General features: G+C 39.4%; 12 protein-coding genes across 12 annotated transcripts; 5 read left to right on the forward strand and 7 right to left on the reverse strand.

Moving 5' to 3' along the window:
• Positions 1-36: 36 nt before the first annotated feature.
• Positions 37-1001, forward strand: BBOV_IV010550 (Rtf2 RING-finger family protein). Its single transcript, XM_001610926.2, has 4 exons — positions 37-274; positions 327-473; positions 512-658; positions 694-1001. Exons 1-4 carry the CDS (start codon positions 92-94, stop codon positions 868-870), a joined length of 654 nt encoding a protein of 217 aa, XP_001610976.1. The 5' UTR covers positions 37-91; the 3' UTR covers positions 871-1001.
• On the reverse strand, positions 515-2365 carry BBOV_IV010560 (Alpha/beta hydrolase family protein). The gene has a single exon (XM_001610927.2). It carries the CDS (start codon positions 2195-2197, stop codon positions 1043-1045), a length of 1155 nt encoding a protein of 384 aa, XP_001610977.1. The 5' UTR covers positions 2198-2365; the 3' UTR covers positions 515-1042.
• A 215-nt stretch (positions 2366-2580) lies between these two features.
• BBOV_IV010570 (PHD-zinc-finger like domain family protein) lies at positions 2581-6750 on the reverse strand. Its single transcript, XM_001610928.2, has 2 exons — positions 3704-6750; positions 2581-3667 (listed from the first exon to the last, which is right to left on the reverse strand). The coding sequence occupies exons 1-2, from the start codon at positions 6508-6510 to the stop codon at positions 2746-2748; spliced, it is 3729 nt and encodes a 1242-aa protein (XP_001610978.2). The 5' UTR covers positions 6511-6750; the 3' UTR covers positions 2581-2745.
• A 277-nt stretch (positions 6751-7027) lies between these two features.
• BBOV_IV010580 (uncharacterized protein) lies at positions 7028-7880 on the forward strand. Its single transcript, XM_001610929.2, has 2 exons — positions 7028-7635; positions 7669-7880. The coding sequence occupies exons 1-2, from the start codon at positions 7248-7250 to the stop codon at positions 7848-7850; spliced, it is 570 nt and encodes a 189-aa protein (XP_001610979.1). The 5' UTR covers positions 7028-7247; the 3' UTR covers positions 7851-7880.
• BBOV_IV010590 (DNA mismatch MutS domain V family protein) lies at positions 7849-11299 on the reverse strand. The gene is made up of 7 exons (XM_001610930.2): positions 10456-11299; positions 10033-10422; positions 9749-10000; positions 9428-9715; positions 8970-9390; positions 8725-8934; positions 7849-8688 (listed from the first exon to the last, which is right to left on the reverse strand). Exons 1-7 carry the CDS (start codon positions 11269-11271, stop codon positions 7859-7861), a joined length of 3207 nt encoding a protein of 1068 aa, XP_001610980.2. The 5' UTR covers positions 11272-11299; the 3' UTR covers positions 7849-7858.
• A 196-nt stretch (positions 11300-11495) lies between these two features.
• Positions 11496-12781, reverse strand: BBOV_IV010610 (putative Ribonucleoside-diphosphate reductase small chain A). The gene is made up of 5 exons (XM_001610932.2): positions 12625-12781; positions 12398-12567; positions 12101-12362; positions 11650-12042; positions 11496-11614 (listed from the first exon to the last, which is right to left on the reverse strand). The coding sequence occupies exons 1-5, from the start codon at positions 12715-12717 to the stop codon at positions 11513-11515; spliced, it is 1020 nt and encodes a 339-aa protein (XP_001610982.1). The 5' UTR covers positions 12718-12781; the 3' UTR covers positions 11496-11512.
• A 411-nt stretch (positions 12782-13192) lies between these two features.
• On the reverse strand, positions 13193-14846 carry BBOV_IV010620 (putative translation elongation factor EF-1 subunit alpha). The gene is made up of 2 exons (XM_001610933.2): positions 14773-14846; positions 13193-14576 (listed from the first exon to the last, which is right to left on the reverse strand). Exon 2 carries the CDS (start codon positions 14548-14550, stop codon positions 13204-13206), a length of 1347 nt encoding a protein of 448 aa, XP_001610983.1. The 5' UTR covers positions 14551-14576; positions 14773-14846; the 3' UTR covers positions 13193-13203.
• Positions 14847-15681: 835 nt separating this feature from the next.
• BBOV_IV010630 (putative translation elongation factor EF-1 subunit alpha) lies at positions 15682-17353 on the forward strand. The gene is made up of 2 exons (XM_001610934.2): positions 15682-15752; positions 15949-17353. Exon 2 carries the CDS (start codon positions 15975-15977, stop codon positions 17319-17321), a length of 1347 nt encoding a protein of 448 aa, XP_001610984.1. The 5' UTR covers positions 15682-15752; positions 15949-15974; the 3' UTR covers positions 17322-17353.
• A 167-nt stretch (positions 17354-17520) lies between these two features.
• Positions 17521-19690, forward strand: BBOV_IV010640 (putative glutamyl-tRNA synthetase). The gene is made up of 10 exons (XM_051767890.1): positions 17521-17974; positions 18008-18097; positions 18134-18218; positions 18254-18363; positions 18400-18540; positions 18578-18706; positions 18741-19144; positions 19181-19265; positions 19300-19441; positions 19476-19690. Exons 1-10 carry the CDS (start codon positions 17535-17537, stop codon positions 19632-19634), a joined length of 1785 nt encoding a protein of 594 aa, XP_051623341.1. The 5' UTR covers positions 17521-17534; the 3' UTR covers positions 19635-19690.
• A 262-nt stretch (positions 19691-19952) lies between these two features.
• Positions 19953-21082, forward strand: BBOV_IV010650 (Protein kinase domain family protein). The gene is made up of 5 exons (XM_001610936.2): positions 19953-20183; positions 20218-20521; positions 20556-20689; positions 20724-20893; positions 20931-21082. The coding sequence occupies exons 1-5, from the start codon at positions 20045-20047 to the stop codon at positions 21069-21071; spliced, it is 888 nt and encodes a 295-aa protein (XP_001610986.1). The 5' UTR covers positions 19953-20044; the 3' UTR covers positions 21072-21082.
• A 31-nt stretch (positions 21083-21113) lies between these two features.
• BBOV_IV010660 (uncharacterized protein) lies at positions 21114-21760 on the reverse strand. Its single transcript, XM_001610937.2, has 5 exons — positions 21542-21760; positions 21406-21505; positions 21325-21371; positions 21223-21290; positions 21114-21186 (listed from the first exon to the last, which is right to left on the reverse strand). Exons 1-5 carry the CDS (start codon positions 21697-21699, stop codon positions 21143-21145), a joined length of 417 nt encoding a protein of 138 aa, XP_001610987.1. The 5' UTR covers positions 21700-21760; the 3' UTR covers positions 21114-21142.
• BBOV_IV010670 (DnaJ domain family protein) lies at positions 21747-22910 on the reverse strand. Its single transcript, XM_001610938.2, has 7 exons — positions 22679-22910; positions 22466-22642; positions 22258-22430; positions 22034-22218; positions 21947-21999; positions 21853-21892; positions 21747-21816 (listed from the first exon to the last, which is right to left on the reverse strand). Exons 1-7 carry the CDS (start codon positions 22701-22703, stop codon positions 21789-21791), a joined length of 681 nt encoding a protein of 226 aa, XP_001610988.2. The 5' UTR covers positions 22704-22910; the 3' UTR covers positions 21747-21788.
• Positions 22911-22954: the final 44 nt, after the last annotated feature.

Raw genomic sequence — 22954 nt, forward strand, 5'->3', positions numbered from 1 at the left:
TGAACAGAATTCCATTATTTACGAGGTATATCAATGGTATACTATTGTTGATTAAACTCTGAATCATTTGTATTATATTGTAAATATCAAAATGGGTGGCGACGGTGGCAGTATTCCAGGTCGTATTGACTTGGTGAGAACAACTGGTTACACATTCGTCCGCAATTTGGGTGGAATGGGCTATTCACCAAATACGCAGATGAAAGCGGCTGATGAACATCTTACTAATGCTCAGATAAAAGATTTACGGTGGAAGGTGTGTAGCTTATCACAGGTATGTCGGTATAGATAAAAATGATGATTACATGCTCTATAATGCATTTCAGGAACCGTTATCACGTCCGATAATGGTTTGTCGTCTCGGGCTATTATACAATAAAGAGGCTGTCATAAAGTATATACTCTCTAAAAAGAATGTTGTATCAATGCAGCACATAAAGAATATGAAAGATTTTAAAGAAGTTGACTTAGAGGTACTGTTTAGTAGATTTTGTTTTCAATAAATGTATAGGTTGATAAGAGTTCACAACGTTTTCTGTGTCCAATTACACTTACTGAGTTTTGCGGCGTGAATCGCGGAGTTTTAATTTGGACCTGCGGTTGCTGCATATCGGAGAAAGCCTTTAAAGAGTTGATGAAATCCCAAATATCGCAGAAGGTTGGTTATAGTTATTCAGTCCCATAACATTATAGAATACGTTATGCCCAAGTTGTAACTCTCCCTTCATATATAGTCCACATGCCTTTGACTTACAGTCTACTGCAGTAGACCCATTGAGTCATGATATGGTACTCCTTGTGCCGGATCAAATAGAAGAAGGGTATCTTCGTGCCAAAATCGCAAAGAAGTCTAAAGTGCCTGGACAGTAGGATACATAAACGTCGACATTGTAGGATACCTAGTTAAGAAATGTCTACCGTGTCACCTAATTACACGCGACGACAAGATATGAAGTATCATAGATACTTGCTAGCATTGCAAGATTAATTACAGATTGGCCCTTTTAATATTTTGTGTGATGCACTAGATTTTTAGGCATTTTTATGGGTTGATCCTGTTGAGCCACTTAGCAACGAATGGCATAATATTCTCAACATATATTGCGGCGGTCAAGCAGTGAATCGACCCTTCCATTTCCACAAATTTGATATCTTTGTGATTTTTAAGATGGGTGCTTAGGATTTCATATGTGCCTCTGATTGTGCACACATCATCGTCTTTCGAATGGAACAGCAGAGTTGGCATTTCGGGAGGGTAAGAGCCATAATTCTTTGACAGTGTAGTTGTGGCGTCGAACAAGTTGAGAAGTACACGATAGCTCTGACAAGCAGAGTAGTAAATAGGATCTTGACATCTGAAGAACCTGTTTACATTATCAGGAACAGTGCATCCCAAATTCGAAATGGATCTGGGTTTCAAAGCAGCAATAACCCTAGCAGCACAAAACAATAGTTTGGCTTTAGGAGTTGCAGTATATGTGGTCATGTCAGTCATTGGCGCAAAGGCAATTAGACCATCGAGGAACATCGAATTTGATTTGTTGTATGACCCACTTTTTTGAGCAGCCCTTAAAACAATGTTTCCACCCATAGAAATACCACCAAGGAAAACTTTCCCTACCTCCGATGGTTGGTGAGGGTTGTAGTCATTCATGGACTGCTCGGTATCTTTAAACTTCCCACGACGCACAATATCAATGAATTGAATAATATCGTCAGCCAAATCATCAATGGATAGGAAGTAATTGCGCTGATCAGTGATACCTTGAGACAATCCGTGGGATTGGTGATCTAAACCGTAGACATTGTATCCAATACTGTTAAGCTTCTGTATGAAACTTCCCTCGTAAATAAATCTTGGAGTTATGTCAAACATATTACGGCCATCTAGCTGTGAAAAATGTGGAAATGCACTATTGGAATAATTGTAGCTCATGTTAGCATCCTTGGGATAGACTCCACTTAGTTCGGCATCAACAACATTTTTTACATTTGGTGTTCCAATTCCATAATGTGCCATGTACCATTCAATGTCGTAAGCAGCAAATTCGCTTCTAAAATGTCCGCAATTACCATGTGCCAGGACGATGTTACCCTTAGCCTGGGGAAGCACAGCCGAATAAGTACGAATCATAAGATTCTGCTTATTTTTAAAATGGCTCATGGCAAATATTACTGTAGCAGCCTTAGTCTCCATCTTGTCTGTTTCTTTTGAACAAACATCACCAAAAACTAATATACATCGCGTATGAAGAAAAACAGTTGAAACGACGGTATAATGCAATAATAGTTTAAAATCGCATTAATCAGCGTCTAATACTCAAATGTTAAACTAATAAAAATTTACGCAACGATGGAGATTGATGGCGATATCTTACATTTAACCATTTTAATGGGCCAATCCCCACAGTTTAGACAGCATAACATGTGTAATGTTATCTGTCGACTATATTCTCATGTAATATAATCAACATAAACAGAGCTATCTGTAAAACAACTTGCAACTGTTCACATCTTTAAAACCGATAATTTATTCATAATATAAGGTTTATGTGCGGTACACTTAGCTGTCTATGTTCAGGAACGAAAGGTTCAATATTATAATTCTAGGGTTACACAATGCTTTATTTACTCCAGGTGCATACTTTGGTAATTGACGGCCACATTGAGTAGACGTACATGGGTCTATTGTTTTCATGTGTTCCAACGATCACGTTTGCGTCGTAACATCATGCATGGAGTTATTCATTTCTTTTGATATCCTGTATCGCCGCCGTTCACATATGTGTTATCAATGTGTGGTTGTTGGTCATTGTATTGCATCATGTTGTTTCCTTGATCCCAGTATTCAGGCATCATGGGCACCGGTTGCGCATATGCCGCAGCCATGTACGGATGTTGTGCCATTTGCATCATATGCTGATTCATAGGCATCATGTTCATACCAGTAGGGTATACCATCATGGTTGGTGGCATACTCATTGGCCTAACACCCATTCTGGCTCTAGCAAGTTGATTAGCATAGGAGTTAGCTTGCATATGTCCAGTCGGCATGTTCATAACATATTGCGATCGGTCCGTCATATATTGTGGCGGCGCGTTGTACATCATGGGCTGTAGCATTGGCTTTTGCATAGGGTTGGTCATCATGGTAGGGTGTGAAACCATCATGCCCATGTGCTGAGGGTTCATCATAGCAGCCATTGGATTGCTCATCATCATTGCATATTCGGGGTTCATGATCATATGATTGTTCATCATCGGCTGTGGTTGTACCTGATCGACAAGTAAATTTTGAGCATTATTCAACATTTCCTCTTGATAATTCATCATCAATACATCTTGACATTGTTGTGCCACATGTCTAACTTGTTGTATGCTCGGTGCTAGATAACTTGGTATTTTAGTTAGAGACTTCCTTTGTTTAGGACGACTTTGGGCACGTAATAGTAAAACAGATGTGACGTCAAAGTCCACCTTCCTTTTATGTCCGTCAGCTTCCACTGTTTCAATGGCACCATTCAACGTTATTTCCACAGGAGCAGGGCATGAAGTAAGTGGCAATGTAATCTGTTTGGGTTCTGGATTTTTGCGGGTACTATACCATGGGCAACGTCGATAATGAGTATATGCGATACACTTCCGTTCCTTCACCTTTTTGACAGCTCTATATCAATATTTACATAGTTTCATGTAAACTTACTGTTCTGAGAATAACTCGATTGAATGTTGGATACAATAAACCCTAAGGGAAATGGTTGGGAATAGTTCCGAGTTAGGGTAAAGGTTTCTTACTATAGTCTCGATTTCGGAAGAGTTGTGATATGGAGACTCTTTTACATACGCTCCTTCCACCCAAGCACAGGTGGTGTGGAATATAACATTGCATCTTGGATGTGCACATGTCAGCATGAATCCACCATTCACACTACAAATTTTACATATTTCGGTATCGTTGTTCACCACATTCCTTAATTCCCATCTGCTTAATGCTACCCACTCTTGGCATACCACTCTTGGAAGCAGCAGCGCTACGCAATGTAAGTGGATCCATTTTACAGGTGATCCTTGCTGTATCTTTTTACCCATCATCTCTGTTACACGTTTGAAAGCTCCTCCACTGCTATAACAGGCACAGCATACAACGTTGTTACACGTCGCAGTTTTACTATTTGCGTTCATGAGAACTTCATACTCACAAGGCTCGCAATACCAATCGTTCTTATATGTGCCCGCTTTACTGTCGGTTGGAGCTGGCTCTGGTACCGAATTTTTGTATGCGATGTAGCACTTGTTGTGGACTCTAATGTAACAACGTGCACATTGAGTCATGGTTTGCTTTTGTGCTTGTTCCGACATAAGACATACTGAACAGAACTCCTTATCATCGGTCTCAAGTGTACTTTCAGCTTTCAGCTGCAAAGTCTTTGCATTATTTGTTTCCTTTTGACTTTCATATTCAAATACGTTATTGAACATTTCCACAGCATACATAAAAAACTGACGAAAATGAGACCACCTTGTCATTTGCAAGGTGAGCTTAACATATTGACTAATCATTCCAGCATCCTCGTGCAAACGATTTTGATAAGACACTTCTATTGATAATGATTTCAATAAACGTTGTTTTTGTTCTTCAATAGCTTTGTTAACACTTCGTAGAATAGCAACGAGAACATTCGCCTGTCTGTTGACAAAGTTCAGGTCAGCAGCTTCATCTTCCGGATCATAAAGCATATTTGATTGGACATCTTCAATATTCAATATACCGTCGAACAAAGTTTTACCCTGTCCTGAATATTCATCGGAGAGCTTCAAAGGGGTAATCAACGTTGTATGTAGGTAACCTTCGACTGATGGTGTAACATTCCAGCTGAATCCACCCAAAGTTCTTCTTTCATTGTAGTCGTTTGTTTTCTTTTCAGCCTTATCTTTTGGTAAATGTATAATGGGAATTACTCTGCCTGATTTCGGCAAATAATATGCTAATCTGAGTACTCTCTTAAGATACTCATATTCAAGCATTCCGATAGCGATGTAGTCCAGCAACATGCTTTTTATAGTTCCATGGCGCTTCGATTTTAAAACAGCAACGGAAAGCCACGCTGCTCTATTACCGAATTTTACTAAAACAAAATGAGGTCTGTGTGTCCTATATCCATAAACTTCCATGACCTCCATTGCCGAATGAATCATTCGATTATCATAATGTGGTGACACATGTTCGACAGGAGTACTGGGTCTAACCAATGGTTCTAAAAATTCAGGTAAATCAGCATAAGATTCCGCAGAGCTTTCCACTGACCGCGAAGCGCTGTTATTTTCCATTTCTGCTTCTTCTGATGTTTTTAGTAATGTTGACCGCTGTCGCAACTGCATTGACATAGAATTTGTTATATTCATAATAGACGGTTCTGACTCTAGCGTCAGCCTACTTATGTCACTTGGAGATTCAACACATCCATCCAAGGAGAGTACCATTCTTAGATCACTATTCAAATCACACGTTTCTATGTTATGCGGAAGTGATGGCTGTAACAAATCAGCATTAAACTTGGCAAATAGTATTTTGTATATGTCCCAATCAAATTTCTTCACATTCCTTTGACTTCCATTCCGTCTAATTGCGAGATATTCGTCGACCAAGAGGCATCGTCCATCCGATGGCATAAGACCCATTTGCTGTAACAATAGACTTCCATCACTGCCGGTTAACATCTGGTTGTCTGCCAAATGTTCCTCCTTAGACCTTCCATGAGATGCAACTCCTCGGGTAGAAGTTGTTTTACGATCCTTCTTTGTTTGTTGTTTTGCATCCTTACCTCTTGTAGTGATGTTAGATGCTTCACTGACAGTGGATCTCGAAGACGGTGGTGTAGTTGAATCCACTGAAGATGACGCATTGGAGAACACGCTTGCCATGGCAGTTCGTAAATCATCATGACTAAAAATAGATGATATCTTTTCGTAGAATTGCTGCTCAACCAAATCTATTTCAACTGAATTTTGGTGTAAATGGCATAGCGTAAATCTATAATGCGGCATCTTAGCACGTCCATTTTCTCTGCTGATGATGACTAAACCTTTCTGGTTACAGTTCAGATGGTAATAGTTAATGCAATGCCCTACGGCACATTTAAAAAAAGCTCCTCTTGCGCCACAAAATATACACTTATTATTCACATCATTTATGGTTAAAAGTTGGAATGGCATTTCACAGATCTTGGATAAGGCATTAATACCATAATCGCTATGGCTTCCTAAACAAATGAGTGAATCATAGTGCATCATAAAATATTGAAACAGAGCCAATATGATGCATTGGGTATGACAGTCGACACTTTTATTGTCCAATTTATAGGACGTTGGGGTCATTCTTTTACACCATGCACATAGTAACCTGCGCTCCGGATAAGTCACATCGAATCTTGAAAGAACACATCCTTCAAAAGACCAATTGACCTCACTAGTATCTGTGCGTTCAGTGAAAATGGTAGCTGGAGTTTTCATTTTGGACTGCAATTGATTTATATCATGGAATGAGCCTTTGCATAATGGGCATACATCCCACAATAAGCTTAGCTTCGCAACACAGCAGAGTTCAGAGCCTTATCCATATATTTAATTTTTCATTAAGGTCAGATTAGGCATCGATGGTCACTCATCTACAGTGTTCATTATCCACTGAGTGAGATGACCGATTAATGTCCTAAACCGTCTTTGGGTATTTCGTAATATTAGTTGAATTTATCACTACATATTATCTTACAATGTTACCAGTGGCTTACAACTGGATTATCCTTAACATATTGCGCGGATTCCCTCCATCATCCATCGTGAATTTAAAGTTAATAACATTACTACCTTGTAAAATGCACAATTTAGTATAAACTCGTTGACTATTGAGTTGAACAATTCCGCTTGCGGTCTTACACTGTGGGATTCGTGTGCGTGTTCAGTTGTTCACTTGACCGGTGGCAGCAGTTGGCGTTCATGATGCCATATTGTCTATTATCATGAAATTACTAAATTAGCCTAATTACTACATAATAATTTGGGTTACGTTAAATAGTATAACAACCCTTTGGCTACGGTGTGTAGAAAATGATGTGTTAATTAGTTCTAGAGTTTCAGAGACACTTTGGTGAAAAACTGTCTTCATCATCGTGTTGTTATATAATATATTGTTCTAATCAATAAATCGTATAGCTACATGATGTTGTATAACTAATTTACGTTGGTGTTTTATGTATCTCGTTTCTAGGATGGGTGAATTACATAGCTTCCACATTTTTTTTCGTGATTCTTGTATACATCGCTATTTATGTAGTTATGCTGCGTTAAATGCCGTGAGGCAGTGTACCGGATCGGATTGTGCTCGAGATAAAGCATCGGATGATATTCCTGATGATTTGGATCGGAATGGTTCTACTGGTATAGTGGTTCCCCCTGAGCTTTCTAAGTACAATACGGAATATGAAAAATTGCTAATTGGATTTATATCTGGATTGTCATCATTTTGCAAAACAATCCATGTGACAAATGGATTGGAGTCTAACTGTGGGTTATCTGTATCACATTTCAACGTTTGCGCAACATCTGATTTTAAGATTCATTATTTTGAAACCCTGACAGGTGGGTTATTTTCATGGTTGCTATATTACACAGGTTACAAGCTTGTTTGCATTACATCGCCAGACGTCAGTAGCTTAGAGTTGACTCTAAGTGCTATATATACTGATCTCATTGTAAAAATGGTATTATACAATCCCCTATACACAGTCGGCGGGATGATTATCAATTCTGAGTTTGACACAATTGTGGCCAAAACGTTACGTGCAAACTTGTAAGATAAAAATCAGTCAACGCAAGGTAATTCTCTGTATATACCGTCTCTTTGTGACAGAAGCACCACCTCACTTTGCTTCATGTATAGTCGTTTAATTAGTCTCCGCTCAGCTATTTTAGCATCCTTCCTACTTGTCAGTTTCAACACAATTGTATGTGCTTCAGCCCAGCACAAATATTGAGAGTTCTGTGTTTCGCAACCCATTGTATTCCGCATGTATGTTGTAGTAGATATATCATGGTTCATAAAATTCATAGCCATATATTTTTCCAAAGTGATAACAGGTTTCGATCTATGTGCCTTGAGTCTTAGTTCGAGATTCCCGCTTTCTCCTACGTAAATAGCTATCTTTTCTTGGGGTTCATGAACAGTGGTGTTTCCACACGTATTAGTGGATTCTTTTAAAGGAATAAGCATGATATATAACACTGGTGCATTGTTTAACATTGGTGGGGGCATTCCGTTAGGGTATATATGTACAATCTCCTTTGGGTTTGTACAAATACGCATGTTCCCTAGAGATGAAAGCACCAGCTCTGCAGCTGGATGTAATTCCATTGGTAAATCATCCGGTAATGTGACCTGTAGAGTCGTATTTGTAGAATCATTTGTCTTTTGTGCTAATGGAACCAGTTGTTGCAGCAGTTTGCTGTTTTGAAATTCGAATGAAAAGCAAATACGATCTGAGTCGTTCGTAACCAATGTTATTGTGTTTTTTTCTAATACAATTTTATAATGATGGCATCCTGGGTTTGTAATATAATCTGCATTGGTATTTGTTGCAATAATGGCTGTACATTTCTTTTGTTCCAGAGAATCTACCACATACGACAATACAGCTGCACAACATCTTAATTTCATGATGCATAACCCACCTTTTGCGTAAGCATCACACATGTTCGAACCAAGTTCATCAATGATTACAAGGCTTTTTTCATCGGCGGAGTCAAGGATCTCCGTTAGACTTTTAACATTGTACTCAACGGATGACATATCCACCGGTAATTTATTCCTGGTGAAAGAGTGGTACATAATATTGCTATATATTGGTATATTAGATCCTTTAGAGCAAGGTACATACAGTCCTGTACCACATTTATGTAACATTCACCGTGCTTACCTGATTGTGCTGCTACAGTTGCCGCAAGGATTGCGGAGAGAATTGTAGACTTTCCGGAATTGTTGCTCCCTCTAATTATGTTAACACCACTAAGAGATACAGTGAGTGGTATAGCTTCATCTTGGTCATCCATGTGCGGAATCAAGTTTTTATAGATTATGGTTCTGTCGGGTGATATGTTTGGATGTGACCACCCCTTAGCCGTAGCCATTGAGACGTGAGCTGCTAGTGTCTGTACAACAACTACACAATGAGACGCTAGCACCAGATTTTGTGCATATTTAGCTAATATCCTTGCCCTTTGAGAGAGCGCTTGTTGTGCCTTATACTTTGCAATCGAGCATCTATTACGGTAATTTAACATAGCTTGAGTGACTTCGTTGTTAATATAACCTGTGATTAGTTGATTGTCTATAACGGCCTGTGTCATATATTAATAATGTTTCATGATATAGTACCTCAGTGCTTCGAAGATTCTTGTGGTGTTCCACATTGGTGATTTTTTTAAATATTACGTAATTATCATTAATTACTATATTTGAAGACTCTGTATTTGCAATGTGAGTTTGCAGTTCAGTAGCAATGTAACTTCTCCATTTTGACGGTTGGGTAATATCGATTGCTGCCATTTCTGGAACAGTGATGAAATATGTAGCTACCGCCTGAATAAGCTGACATGCTGCAATGTCCACTTGGTATAATTCTTTCACGATGTATGAAGGATGCATCCCATTAAATGTGGATTCCTGTGAAATATAGGAATCTACGTGGGAACTTACTTCTTTTTGGAAAAGTTCGTCCAGTGCGTGGATACCTGTAGATGGAATAATTCTATTGTTGTGCATAACATTTCTAATGACTTGTTGGCATATTTCTACATCTTCTGTTAGTTTATCTATATTGGAAGCAAGATTTAAATCGCTGGCGGCAATAACATGAATTTTCTTTTTTATGGTGTTAGGTAATGAACGACTGTAATACAGATATGCATCCAGTGTATGTTGCAGTTCCGTCATTATAACGGTGTCAATCTGCAGATATTACAATTTCTTTAAGCACTTACTTTATATTGAGAAACAATGCACTTAATTTTATTTGGTGTTATTGGTGCCTCATATAAAATAGATACTTGTGTTGTTGCCAGTTTTTCCACGACATATTTAACGTTAGCAGCAATATTTGGGTCAGATAAATGTGAAAGCATGTACAGCATATAAGTCTTCATATATCGCTGCGAATTATCTGGCAGCATATATCTATCGAGTCCCTTGGGCGATTCCTTACTACAGTCACGTTGGTCTAAACCCAATGCTAATGCTGTGAGTTTATTCAGGGGGTTAGGCATTTCACATGATACAACCATGCGTTTCACTTTGAATTTACTATTGATTCCTAAACGTATTTTTATATTACGGCACACTGTTTCGTGGAAGGCTTCTGTGCTCCCATGTACCTACCTAAGTTATAACAGCCTTATTCAACCAACCTGTATTTGTTCGCAACGTTGTATGGTTGGTATTTGCATTAGTAAATTTTTCACTGAAACGTTACCTTGTTGGAATATAACAACCGTATGCTCTGTATTTTGAAGAAGGGTCATCGCTCCTGTGGTAGTTAGATGATCTCTTATAAATAGCGTTCGATTCACCGGATCAATTATAGATATGCTATATCCAGTTTTGTTATGTGTGATTCCAACTGCCGAGAAGTTCTTATGTGGAGTGTGGTTAGGCTTTGCTATAGGTGTATTTGTTTCAGCGGCCGACGCCTCATGTGAATATATGAGGCTTTTCTTGAGTACCATATAATGATCATTATCAGATGGCCATTCTAACGTTGTTATGGTTTTGTAAATGGCAATATGAATGCTATCCTTCTCTAAACTTTTCATTAGCTGCTCTAGTCGTTCTTGGGATATGACAACATGAGTCATATTATCTTTAGGGGGCATGATACCATATTCTACGCATATTACTGCGTCGACACCGTATGCGATATAACCCTCATCGTTCAGTACAACAATGACATGGCGAGGATGCTGTGATCTTGCTTTAACAAGCGCATCATCGAATTGACTCTGCACGTATGTCTTATACTTTGTCATAGATTTGGTAACCCTATTAGCTAAAACAATTGCATCTTGTCTTTTCAAATTGGACAACATATGCATCACTGCATTACCATGTTGAATAGTACTGGTTCCGGTTGAGTATTTACATTTTGGTCTATATGAATGTCGCCAGGTTATTCCACATGTAGAAGACAATCTTATTAAGCGGTAGATTCTAAATTCCTTCATCATAACTTCACAAATATATGCAATATTTTCCTTGAATTTTATTCCTTTATGAGATTCCTTGAAATTCACATCTTTTTAGAACATTATACACACATCAATATGATTGATATAGTTCAATAGGTTATTTTGAATATACTTTTAGTTGGAAGGTTTGTGGAATTACAAAATTTACTGCGTGTGTTTCATTTAGTGTGTAGCGTTAAGTGACAGGTTGAATAGAAGAGCATTTTCGATAATGTTCCAATTAAAAATCAGCATCTGTTGCGAATTTTTGTTCATCCTGGTTGGCCAAGATACCGGACTTCTGGTATTCTCCAACACGTTTTTCGAAAAAGTTGGTTTTCCCCTGAAGGCAATATAAGATATCACATTACGTCATACCTGGACCGAGATCAATTCCATCCATTCGAATGGGTTTTTGGTTTTGTAGACTGGTGGTACTCCTAATGCCTGGAGTAGTCTGTCTGCGACAAATTCGATATACTGTGCCATAAGCATTGAGTTCATTCCGATGAGGTCAGTAGGAAGGGAGTCACATACAAATACTCGCTCCACAGCTACTGCTTCTTTAATAATCTGTTGTACGCATTCGGCAGGTAGTTTGTGCTTCAGTTTACTATATATGAAACATCCAAAATCTGCGTGTAGTCCTTCGTCCCTTGCAATAAGTTCGTTGCTAAAGGTCAACCCTGGCATGAGACCACGTTTTTTAAGCCAAAATATAGCACAAAAACTTCCAGAAAAAAATATGCCTTCAACTGCTGCATATGCAACCTGTGAAATAATAATCATTAAACAAAGTCTGAGGTAGTATCACCTGATTTTAACTTACAATACGTTCGGCGAATGATTTTTCATCGTTCATCCATTTCGCCGCCCATATAGCCTTATCACGGACAGCATCAATAGTTTCTATCGCTCTGAAAAGCCGATCCTTTTCTGCTTCATCTCTAATGTATTGCTCAATCAGCAGGCTGTAAGTTTCAGAGTGTATGTTTTCGACTGTAATTTGGAAACAATAGAAAAATTTAGCCTCTGGTAATTTGACATCTTTGAGAAATCTTAATGCCAAATTTTCAAGCACAATTCCATCGCTGGGTCAATGTGAATTACATTCCATTAAACACACCTGGCGGCAAAGAAGGCTAGTACATTTTTAATAAAATGATGTTCCCCCTCGGTAAGAGTACCCCAATCTTTGAGATCAGACGATAAATCTATTTCTTCTGAAGTCCAGAATGATGCTTGTGCCTTTTTATACCATTCCCAAAAATCAGGGTATTTGATGGGATACAATCCCTAAAGTAACGTTATATCAGTACTCTTAGATGGAAGAACATAAGAATACACACTTACATTCCTGTTAGGATCTTCCACGAGAATGAATTCCTCCGATTGCAGAGCCTTCATGCGCGAGCTCAAGTCATCTGTAGACAGACTATCAGTCATTTTGTTTATATTTTATACGAATATAAATATGAGATTACATATAGAAATTGTTTATAAAAGTGTGTAATATAAACAAAATTTATTTATTAATAATGCGCATTTTTTGATTTATATAAATGTTCGGTGGTGTTATCAAATTATTAATGTATCAATACATTTTTATCATTATCGCATATGATGACAATATAACACTACATTTCGTATTTAATGATCGATTTAACAGCATACTATATTTGCATAAAGTGACTGATCATTAAGCAACCAATAATCTAATGACAACATAGCATCCTAGCCGCAATAGTAATATTGAATTTTTATCTCAACAGTAATTGTAATTACTACATCTCAAAATCGTCATAGATTCCCACAGATCGATATATTAACCCATCCACAAACACAAAAAATGCTATATAACGAATGAAACAAGAAATGAAAAAAGTACACCTTAGTTTCAATGTAGTTAATATGCCATGACAGCGCATTGATTCACTTCTTAGCAGCCTTTTGGGCAGACTTGGTGACCTTGGCAGATGAACCGGGCTCCTTCTTCTCAACTGACTTAATGACACCCACAGCAACAGTCTGCTTCATGTCACGAACAGCGAAACGACCAAGAGGAGCATACTCAGTGAAGGATTCGACAACCATGGGCTTCATTGGCTTGAGCACAACCATGGCAGCGTCACCGTTCTTGATGGTCTTGGGGTTTTCCTCAAGAGATTTACCGGTACGCTTGTCCATACGGCTGGTGATCTCTTCGAATTTACATGAAATGTGAGCGGTGTGGCAATCGACGACGGGGCAGTAACCGGCCTTAATGGTACCAGGGTGGTTGAGCACAATGACCTGGGCAGTGAAGGAAACAGCAGCCTTGGCAGGGTCGTTCTTAGAATCAGAGGCAACGTGACCACTGCGAATGTCAGAAGTAGAAACGTTCTTTACGTTGAAACCGACGTTGTCACCGGGGTAAGCAACCTCAACGGTTTCGTGGTGCATTTCAACGGATTTGCATTCAGTGGTGATTGGGTTAGGAGCAAAGGTTAGAATCATACCAGCCTTCAACATACCAGTTTCAACACGACCGACGGGGACGGTACCGATACCACCGATCTTGTAGACACCCTGGAGGGGAAGACGAAGTGGCTTGTCAACGGGCCTCTTTGGGGGTTCCATCTGATCAAGGGCCTCGACCAATGTCTTTCCCTTATACCAGGGCATGTTGGTGGAACGCTCAACCATGTTGTCTCCCATGAAACCGGAGATGGCAACGAAGGGCACCTTCTCAATATTGTAACCGACCTTCTTGAGGTAACCCTGGACTTCCTTCTGGATTTCACTGTAACGGTCCTCCTTGTAGTCGCACTTGTCCATCTTGTTAATGGCACAGATGATCTGTTTGACACCAAGGGTGAAAGCCAAAAGAGCGTGCTCACGGGTCTGTCCTTCCTTGGAGAAAGCGGCCTCGAAACCACCAGCCTCAGCTGGTACAACAAGCATAGCAACATCGGCTTGAGAAGTACCCGTAATCATGTTCTTGATGAAGTCACGGTGACCAGGGGCATCAATGACGGTGTAGTAGTACTTGGTGGTCTCGAACTTCCATAAGGTAATATCAATAGTAATACCACGTTCACGTTCACTCTTCAGCTTGTCCAAAACCCAGGCGTACTTGAAAGAACCCTTACCCATATCAGTGGATTCCTTCTCGAACTTTTCAATGGTACGCTTGTCAATACCACCAAGCTTGTAGATCAAGTGACCAGTAGTGGTCGACTTGCCACTGTCGACGTGGCCAATAACGACCAAGTTAATGTGAGTCTTCTCCTTCGGCATTTTCGTAAAGTTGCAATAAATTATATCTGAGACAACATTAGTATCGGCAAACACAATTGAAAAAACGTTAAATCAAGCATTAAATAACACAAATGTCTAAACACATCAGTGTATATAATAGCCTCAAAAGTAGAATATACACACAGCAGCTCGACAAGAAGTAGTCGCCTGCTTCATGAAATAACACCACCCACAAAGCAAAATGACAGGGGCCTGACTTACATCACAAAAGTGCGTTGTTGGCGATATAATCACTATTCGCGATAACAGAATAAATATGTTTAAAACATATAAGTGATCATATAAGATCAGCGTTGGTCTATTGCTCATATGGTGGGGTACATATACCAGCCATACCATGAGAGGTAGCAAGAGTCTTCATTAGACAAGCTATGACATTACACATTAATTTTTATTCAATCCATTATCCAATATTGACTTAGTCTGTTCTATCGTTTACTTTATATATTCCCTATTTGATTGATTACATTTTTGCAAGTCGTACTAATTGTTACATACTATAGTACATTATTAGTATCAAAAACACACAATACTTTTTGGCTATGTCTATTAAAATCAAGAAGCATTATATTTTGCTGTGGAAGTATAGGATCTACTCAAATATGTCACACATTTTTTCTTTTGTCATGAAAAACTGCTGGAAAAAAATCAATTGATATATAAATAAACTTATATAAACCACGTAATAAATGAGATAAATAAATATATGTCATGTATAAATTTGGGGTATAATTTTAATTGTAGAAGGTGGAGATAGTACGGTAAAAACTGAGATGATATATAATATATGATGAATATATAAACTTGACAGGTCAAGATTACTTGATCAGATTTAATTAGTTGTGATAAAGCGGAAATTCCCATATATGTCATCCCGTTAAAGGTATTAATAGCATTTTAAGAATATATTTCACAAATATGATATACCATACATCTGATAGAATTATGCATCGATATTCGTCGTTATAGGCTTAGTTGCGCACAACGAAAAGGTATGTGTATATACTTAATTATATTTCAATCAAACGATGGGTGACAAATGTGTGGCGTGGAGCAAAGCAAAACAGCACCACAACCTTTACAAAGGGATCTTCATTAGTCCTTTGCAGTGTCTTTATAACTTAATAAAGTAATTCCACGCAAGAATAGTGATTATATCGCCAACAACGCACTTTTGTGATGTAAGTCAGGCCCCTGTCATTTTGCTTTGTGGGTGGTGTTATTTCATGAAGCAGGCGACTACTTCTTGTCGAGCTGCTGTGTGTATATTCTACTTTTGAGGCTATTATATACACTGATGTGTTTAGACATTTGTGTTATTTAATGCTTGATTTAACGTTTTTTCAATTGTGTTTGCCGATACTAATGTTGTCTCAGATATAATTTATTGCAACTTTACGAAAATGCCGAAGGAGAAGACTCACATTAACTTGGTCGTTATTGGCCACGTCGACAGTGGCAAGTCGACCACTACTGGTCACTTGATCTACAAGCTTGGTGGTATTGACAAGCGTACCATTGAAAAGTTCGAGAAGGAATCCACTGATATGGGTAAGGGTTCTTTCAAGTACGCCTGGGTTTTGGACAAGCTGAAGAGTGAACGTGAACGTGGTATTACTATTGATATTACCTTATGGAAGTTCGAGACCACCAAGTACTACTACACCGTCATTGATGCCCCTGGTCACCGTGACTTCATCAAGAACATGATTACGGGTACTTCTCAAGCCGATGTTGCTATGCTTGTTGTACCAGCTGAGGCTGGTGGTTTCGAGGCCGCTTTCTCCAAGGAAGGACAGACCCGTGAGCACGCTCTTTTGGCTTTCACCCTTGGTGTCAAACAGATCATCTGTGCCATTAACAAGATGGACAAGTGCGACTACAAGGAGGACCGTTACAGTGAAATCCAGAAGGAAGTCCAGGGTTACCTCAAGAAGGTCGGTTACAATATTGAGAAGGTGCCCTTCGTTGCCATCTCCGGTTTCATGGGAGACAACATGGTTGAGCGTTCCACCAACATGCCCTGGTATAAGGGAAAGACATTGGTCGAGGCCCTTGATCAGATGGAACCCCCAAAGAGGCCCGTTGACAAGCCACTTCGTCTTCCCCTCCAGGGTGTCTACAAGATCGGTGGTATCGGTACCGTCCCCGTCGGTCGTGTTGAAACTGGTATGTTGAAGGCTGGTATGATTCTAACCTTTGCTCCTAACCCAATCACCACTGAATGCAAATCCGTTGAAATGCACCACGAAACCGTTGAGGTTGCTTACCCCGGTGACAACGTCGGTTTCAACGTAAAGAACGTTTCTACTTCTGACATTCGCAGTGGTCACGTTGCCTCTGATTCTAAGAACGACCCTGCCAAGGCTGCTGTTTCCTTCACTGCCCAGGTCATTGTGCTCAACCACCCTGGTACCATTAAGGCCGGTTACTGCCCCGTCGTCGATTGCCACACCGCTCACATTTCATGTAAATTCGAAGAGATCACCAGCCGTATGGACAAGCGTACCGGTAAATCTCTTGAGGAAAACCCCAAGACCATCAAGAACGGTGACGCTGCCATGGTTGTGCTCAAGCCAATGAAGCCCATGGTTGTCGAATCCTTCACTGAGTATGCTCCTCTTGGTCGTTTCGCTGTTCGTGACATGAAGCAGACTGTTGCTGTGGGTGTCATTAAGTCAGTTGAGAAGAAGGAGCCCGGTTCATCTGCCAAGGTCACCAAGTCTGCCCAAAAGGCTGCTAAGAAGTGAATCAATGCGCTGTCATGGCATATTAACTACATTGAAACTAAGGTGTACTTTTTTCATTTCTTGTTTCATTCGTTATATAGCATTTTTTGTGTTTGTGGATGGGTTAATATATCGATCTGTGGGAATCTATGACGATTTTGAGATGTAGTAATTACAATTACTGTTGAGATAAAAATTCAATATTATTATTGCGGCTTAATTTGCCGCAATAATATGAAATTGTATGCAAAATTACTATATACTATTCTCAATTATTTGAATCTCTTTGTGCGAGTTTCTTCCATAAGCTGCTCAAATAGCTTCAAATTATATTCTAAATCATTATCAGTGCGCCAAAAGGGTGTATATATATTATGTGTAAATAATACGTCTTGTTTTGTAGCCAATTCTGGTCATAGTGGAACTGAAATTCGGGGATTTGTCTTTAGACATAATCCTTCATCATACACACCAAAAATTCGTTCTTTTCCCAAAGTAAAAGTACGATTCGCGCCCTCGCCAACTGGAGACTTACATGTAGGAAATTTACGCACCTTCATATATAATTATCTTTTTGCTCTGAAGCATGATGGAACTGTGATATTGCGCGTGGATGATACAGATATTTCCAGAGAAATACCAGGATCAATAGATAGAATAGTTGGTGATTTCAAGTAAGTGTGGTATGAGAAAATACACTGTTGTAGATGGCTGGGTTTTAAATGGTCTAAAGGTCCAGGAAGCTCTGCTGCTGATAACGATTCTTACTATCAATCAAATAGACAACATGCATATAAGTGAGTAGAAACATTTATTGTCTTATTTTTAAACAGAGAGGTGGCTGAACTCTTGTTACAAACAGGGAAAGCGTACCGCTGCTTCTGCAGCAAGGAGGATGTCGAGCGCCGCAGGAAAAATGTACGTGGTCAATATGCAGATATCATAATGCACAGAGCGAGGAGGATAACTCCCAAATCACTTACGATAAGACGTGTAGTCATGTCACAAGTGAGGGTGTAGAGGTTGCTTTAAAATCGGGTAGGAAATATACTGTCCGATTAAGGTAATATCATTGTTACAGTGCGCCACTCGTTTTCAGGTCACCACCTAATGAGGAAGATTTCATTATCTTAAGATCAGATGGTACAGCAACATACAACTTTGCTTGTGCCGTTGATGATCATGAATTCGGTATTACACATGTCATCCGTGCGGTGGATCACCTGGACAACACTTATAAGTAGGTCTATTATACTTGTCTACGTAAATATTATAAGGCAAATACAAGTATTACAAGCTATTGGTACGGCAATTCCTGCATACAAACATTGTTCGTTGTTGCGAAACTTAGATCTAAGTAAAATATCGAAAAGGGATAATGACTGCTTGAAACTATCTAAGTTACGGTATGTAAATATATGTTATTACACAATATAGCAGTACTATGGGTTTTTCTAAGTTGCCGATAATCAATTATCTTGCTTTTCTTGGTACCAGATATGCCGACGATCCGATGTGCTATGATCTGAAGACGCTGTCGCAGAAGATTGAATTGGATGACCTAAGCTTTGCGCCCATAGCTTTTAACATTGATAAGTTAAAATGGCTAAATAAACGTTATTTGACGACAATTGGATATAAAGACTTTACGGCACAATTGAAGGAATATATAGATAATGGTTACAGTGGAACTCTATTATTCCCCAAGGATGACTTTATGGGCATAGTGGAGACGTCTCCTCATTTTCTGAAAAACGGTGTTCATACGTTATATGATTACGTCGTTATGATGGAGTCAGCATTGGGTTACAAGCCACCGGCGTTCGTAGCTGCGGGTCATTGCGGTAATTGATTAGTACTCTAACTAATTATGACCCTAGGTTACGGTGGAGTGTTTTTGGACGCTGAATCTCAACGGTTTCTTGAAACATTTATTGAGTGGGCTCAACAGTTGATTTCTGCAAGGTAATCCGCAAGTAACATTACTTATAATACTCAGTGATGTCGGTGAATCGATATATAAATTAGCGAGAGACATGTTCAACAGTGACGAGTTTCTTGCTATAGGAGGCAAACAACACCTACCGGTTGTACGATATGCACTTACGGGAACAACAACAGGGCCGCCTATTTCTACCTTAGTACGTCTACACTATAGTGACACATAGAAAACAGATTGACCTGTGGAGCATGGCTGCCGAGAAAATGCTACCTGGATTCGTCTCATTACGCGAGCGAATCGTAAGGATGCGCGATATTGACTTACGAAGCCCTGATCCTTTGAGTAAAATGCTATTCGAAACTGAGCCAAAGCTATCGAATATAGAATATTAAAAAACATATTATCTTGGCCAAGAGAGGAGTTAACAAGTAATGACATCAGAGAGTGTGCAATATGATCAATGAACTTGGCGAATTGCGTTCATGATACAAAGCACAGTTGCATATGGCAAGATCATAATAATAAATGAATACACATTAAACAACAACTTCAAGATGTAACAAATGTATTTATTCTTAGAAAATACTTATACCCAATGAATCTTTACACTGCTTTACGGTAATGTGTAATTGACGTTACACTAGGACCCGCGTCATATAGGGCCCTAATAAAGCATAATCAGCATCAATATATACCATTGTAATTTCATTAGATTTGTTACAAATCATTAGGTACGGCAAATCGCCGTGCCTTTACTCCATAACCGTGAGATGAGTCACATCAGCCTCGCGGATGGCTCAAGATGAAGGGTTACCACAAGCTTGAGAAAATTGGTGAGGGTACCTACGGAGTGGTCTACAAAGCGCAAAACGATCACGGAGAGATTTTTGCGCTAAAGAAGATTAGAGTCGAAGAGGAAGATGAGGGAATTCCCAGCACAGGTTGGTCAGCAACATCTTTGATAACATCCGGTAGCAATACGCGAAATAAGTCTGCTCAAGGAACTACACCACCCAAATATTGTTTGCTTGCGTGACGTCATACACAGCGAGAAGTGCTTAACACTTGTTTTTGAGTACCTGGATCAGGATCTCAAAAAGTTGCTGGATGTTTGCGATGGAGGTCTTGAAACATCGACTGCCAAATCATTCCTTTATCAATTACTTAAAGGTGTGGCTTATTGCCACGAACATCGCATTCTACACCGAGACCTTAAGCCACAAAATCTGTTGATAAACCGTAAAGGTATATTGAAGTTAGCCGATTTCGGTCTTGCCAGGTAATTCTTTGTTGGATGCAAACAATTCTTACAGGGCCTTTGCAATCCCGGTACGCAGTTACACGCACGAGGTGGTAACTCTATGGTACCGTGCACCCGATGTCCTCATGGGATCTAAAAAGTATTCCACAGAAGTCGACATTTGGAGTGTGGGTTGTATATTTGCAGGTGAGTCCATACATTTATTGATCAATTGACGCAGAGATGATAAACGGCGTGCCGCTGTTCCCCGGAGTATCGGAGCAGGATCAGCTTAAGCGTATATTTAAAGTTCTCGGATCACCAAATGTCGGTACATGGCCGGGAGTGGTCGATCTCCCAGCGTACAATCCTGACATGGATCAATTTGAAAAGCAGCCATGGAACGTTATCGTGAGTATATGTTTGTAAAAGCGTCATTGTACACCAGGTTCCCAAGCTAGGTGGAGCGGGAGTAGATCTCATTTCAAAGATGCTACAACTGGACCCGTTCCAGAGAATATCGGCTCGTGATGCTTTGTGCCACGAGTACTTCAATGATGTGTCCGAGAACGGCGTTACAGATGTCTAACTATAGACAGCAGCGTCTTTTGCAGAAGCCAATGTTCCTTAGACCTCTTATATAATAACCATTTAGTTATATCAACGCTTCATTTCCTTTTCAGGAAGGAATGAGTTGCTCGATGCTGTATTCATTAGTTGTAGTGTTTTATCCAACATACCCATTCCAACACGACGTATCTCATCACCAGTATATATATCTGGCTTCCGCGTGTTGAATATATCAAATCTATTGTATATGTAATGTAGATTATAGGGCTTACGATTCCATTATACGAGTATAGTTGACACCGTCATCAATGGTCCACCCCTAGAAAATTTGATATGACACAATAATAACATACATCGTTCTTAACTGTACACTGGTAGTGCCTAGAAGCTTCTCCAGCGCATTTTGAAACATAATTATGAGGAAAACGCCTCATGCAACGTACAAGTTTGTACCTGGGATGAAGTGATATAATGTAACGCAGGCATTACCATGTTGAAACGCAAGGATGCTTCTTGTCATCGTTACGCTGACGGCGTTGTAGCTTATAGAGTATTTCCTTAGCTTGCCACCAAAGTATGCGAGGTGTAGACTCCGAACGTTTCAGAATCTGTTGCAATAATGATTGTGCGCCTTCTGAAGGCGCCATTCAAGCAGTATACTACAATAAGCAAGTAATAATATTATAACAGCGCTTTTCGCTGTGTGACTGTCTTATATGTCCCACATGTGTAAGCGTTATTGTCTTCTGTCAAATTCAGGGATCCTATAACTATTTGTTAAATGCAGATATACAAATTACCTGCAACGCCTACCATACGCGTCATATGTATAAGCTCGACCTGAGTGCATATTACGGTGTTATTAACAACCATGTGTGTCGGAGGTAAACCTACCATACGAGTCATACACGATGTGCATTTTAGCACTCTTCCTGCTTACATTGGACCTATGAAAGTTGAATACAACTTTATATAACTTACATAACTTCGCTGCCGAACCAAAAGAGAAACGATAGAGGTAGCAGAATCACTGGAGCTAACTTCCTCAAAATAAAAAACAAATATCTTAGTGTATAGGGAGGAATAAAGTTGAAGAACTCAATGATCCGAATGGGATCGTTGAAACCCGAGTTATTCATCGATGATTTGAATTTTTCAGCTCCACGCTAGGGGAATAATTAGACAATGCACTTACTAACACGTACCCTTAACTTGTCAGTTTCCATTTCCTGCCACTGGCGCCGCAGCTGCTCAGCTTCAGCGCGAAACTGTTCCTCAAAACTATGGGATGTATCATGGTAATAGTAGTTGGTAGAACTGCCACCAGTCTGTTGTGCAGTGCGTCGCCCGGTGTTAGAAAACGACGATTTACCAAAAGCTACATTTGTTTATGACACCAAATAGATTAACTACCATGGGAAGCATCGTAAGCCTGACGTTTGTCTCGATCGTATAATGTATTATAAGCTTCCTGGACCTCTTTAAACCTAGCAGCAGCGTTAGCACTTGGATTTAAATCAGGGTGATATAATTTAGCCTTCTTTATATATGCAGCCCTAATATCCTGCCTAGTGGCATTCTTTGCGATATCTGTGTAAATATGATCACATGGTAATAACGGTCTACCTAAAATGGCGTAGTAATTCTTCATGGGAATTGTTTATAATATCAAACAGCACTACTTCCACACATTTTGTTTCAATTATATAAAACAGTGATCAATAAAATATTCCTTATTACAAATCCAGGCACTCAATCCAACACATCGCAAACTTCACACATTGCGATAACTGCTAATAATGTTTCCCTATTGATACACCAAAAATATGGCAACCAATATAATTAAATAAATTATAGTGTCTAAATTGGATATAGCGCAACATGGAGGGATCCACATCACAC

Source organism: Babesia bovis, assembly GCF_000165395.2.
Source record: "Babesia bovis T2Bo chromosome 4 map unlocalized Chr4_1, whole genome shotgun sequence".
Classification (NCBI taxonomy): Eukaryota; Apicomplexa; class Aconoidasida; order Piroplasmida; family Babesiidae; genus Babesia; species Babesia bovis.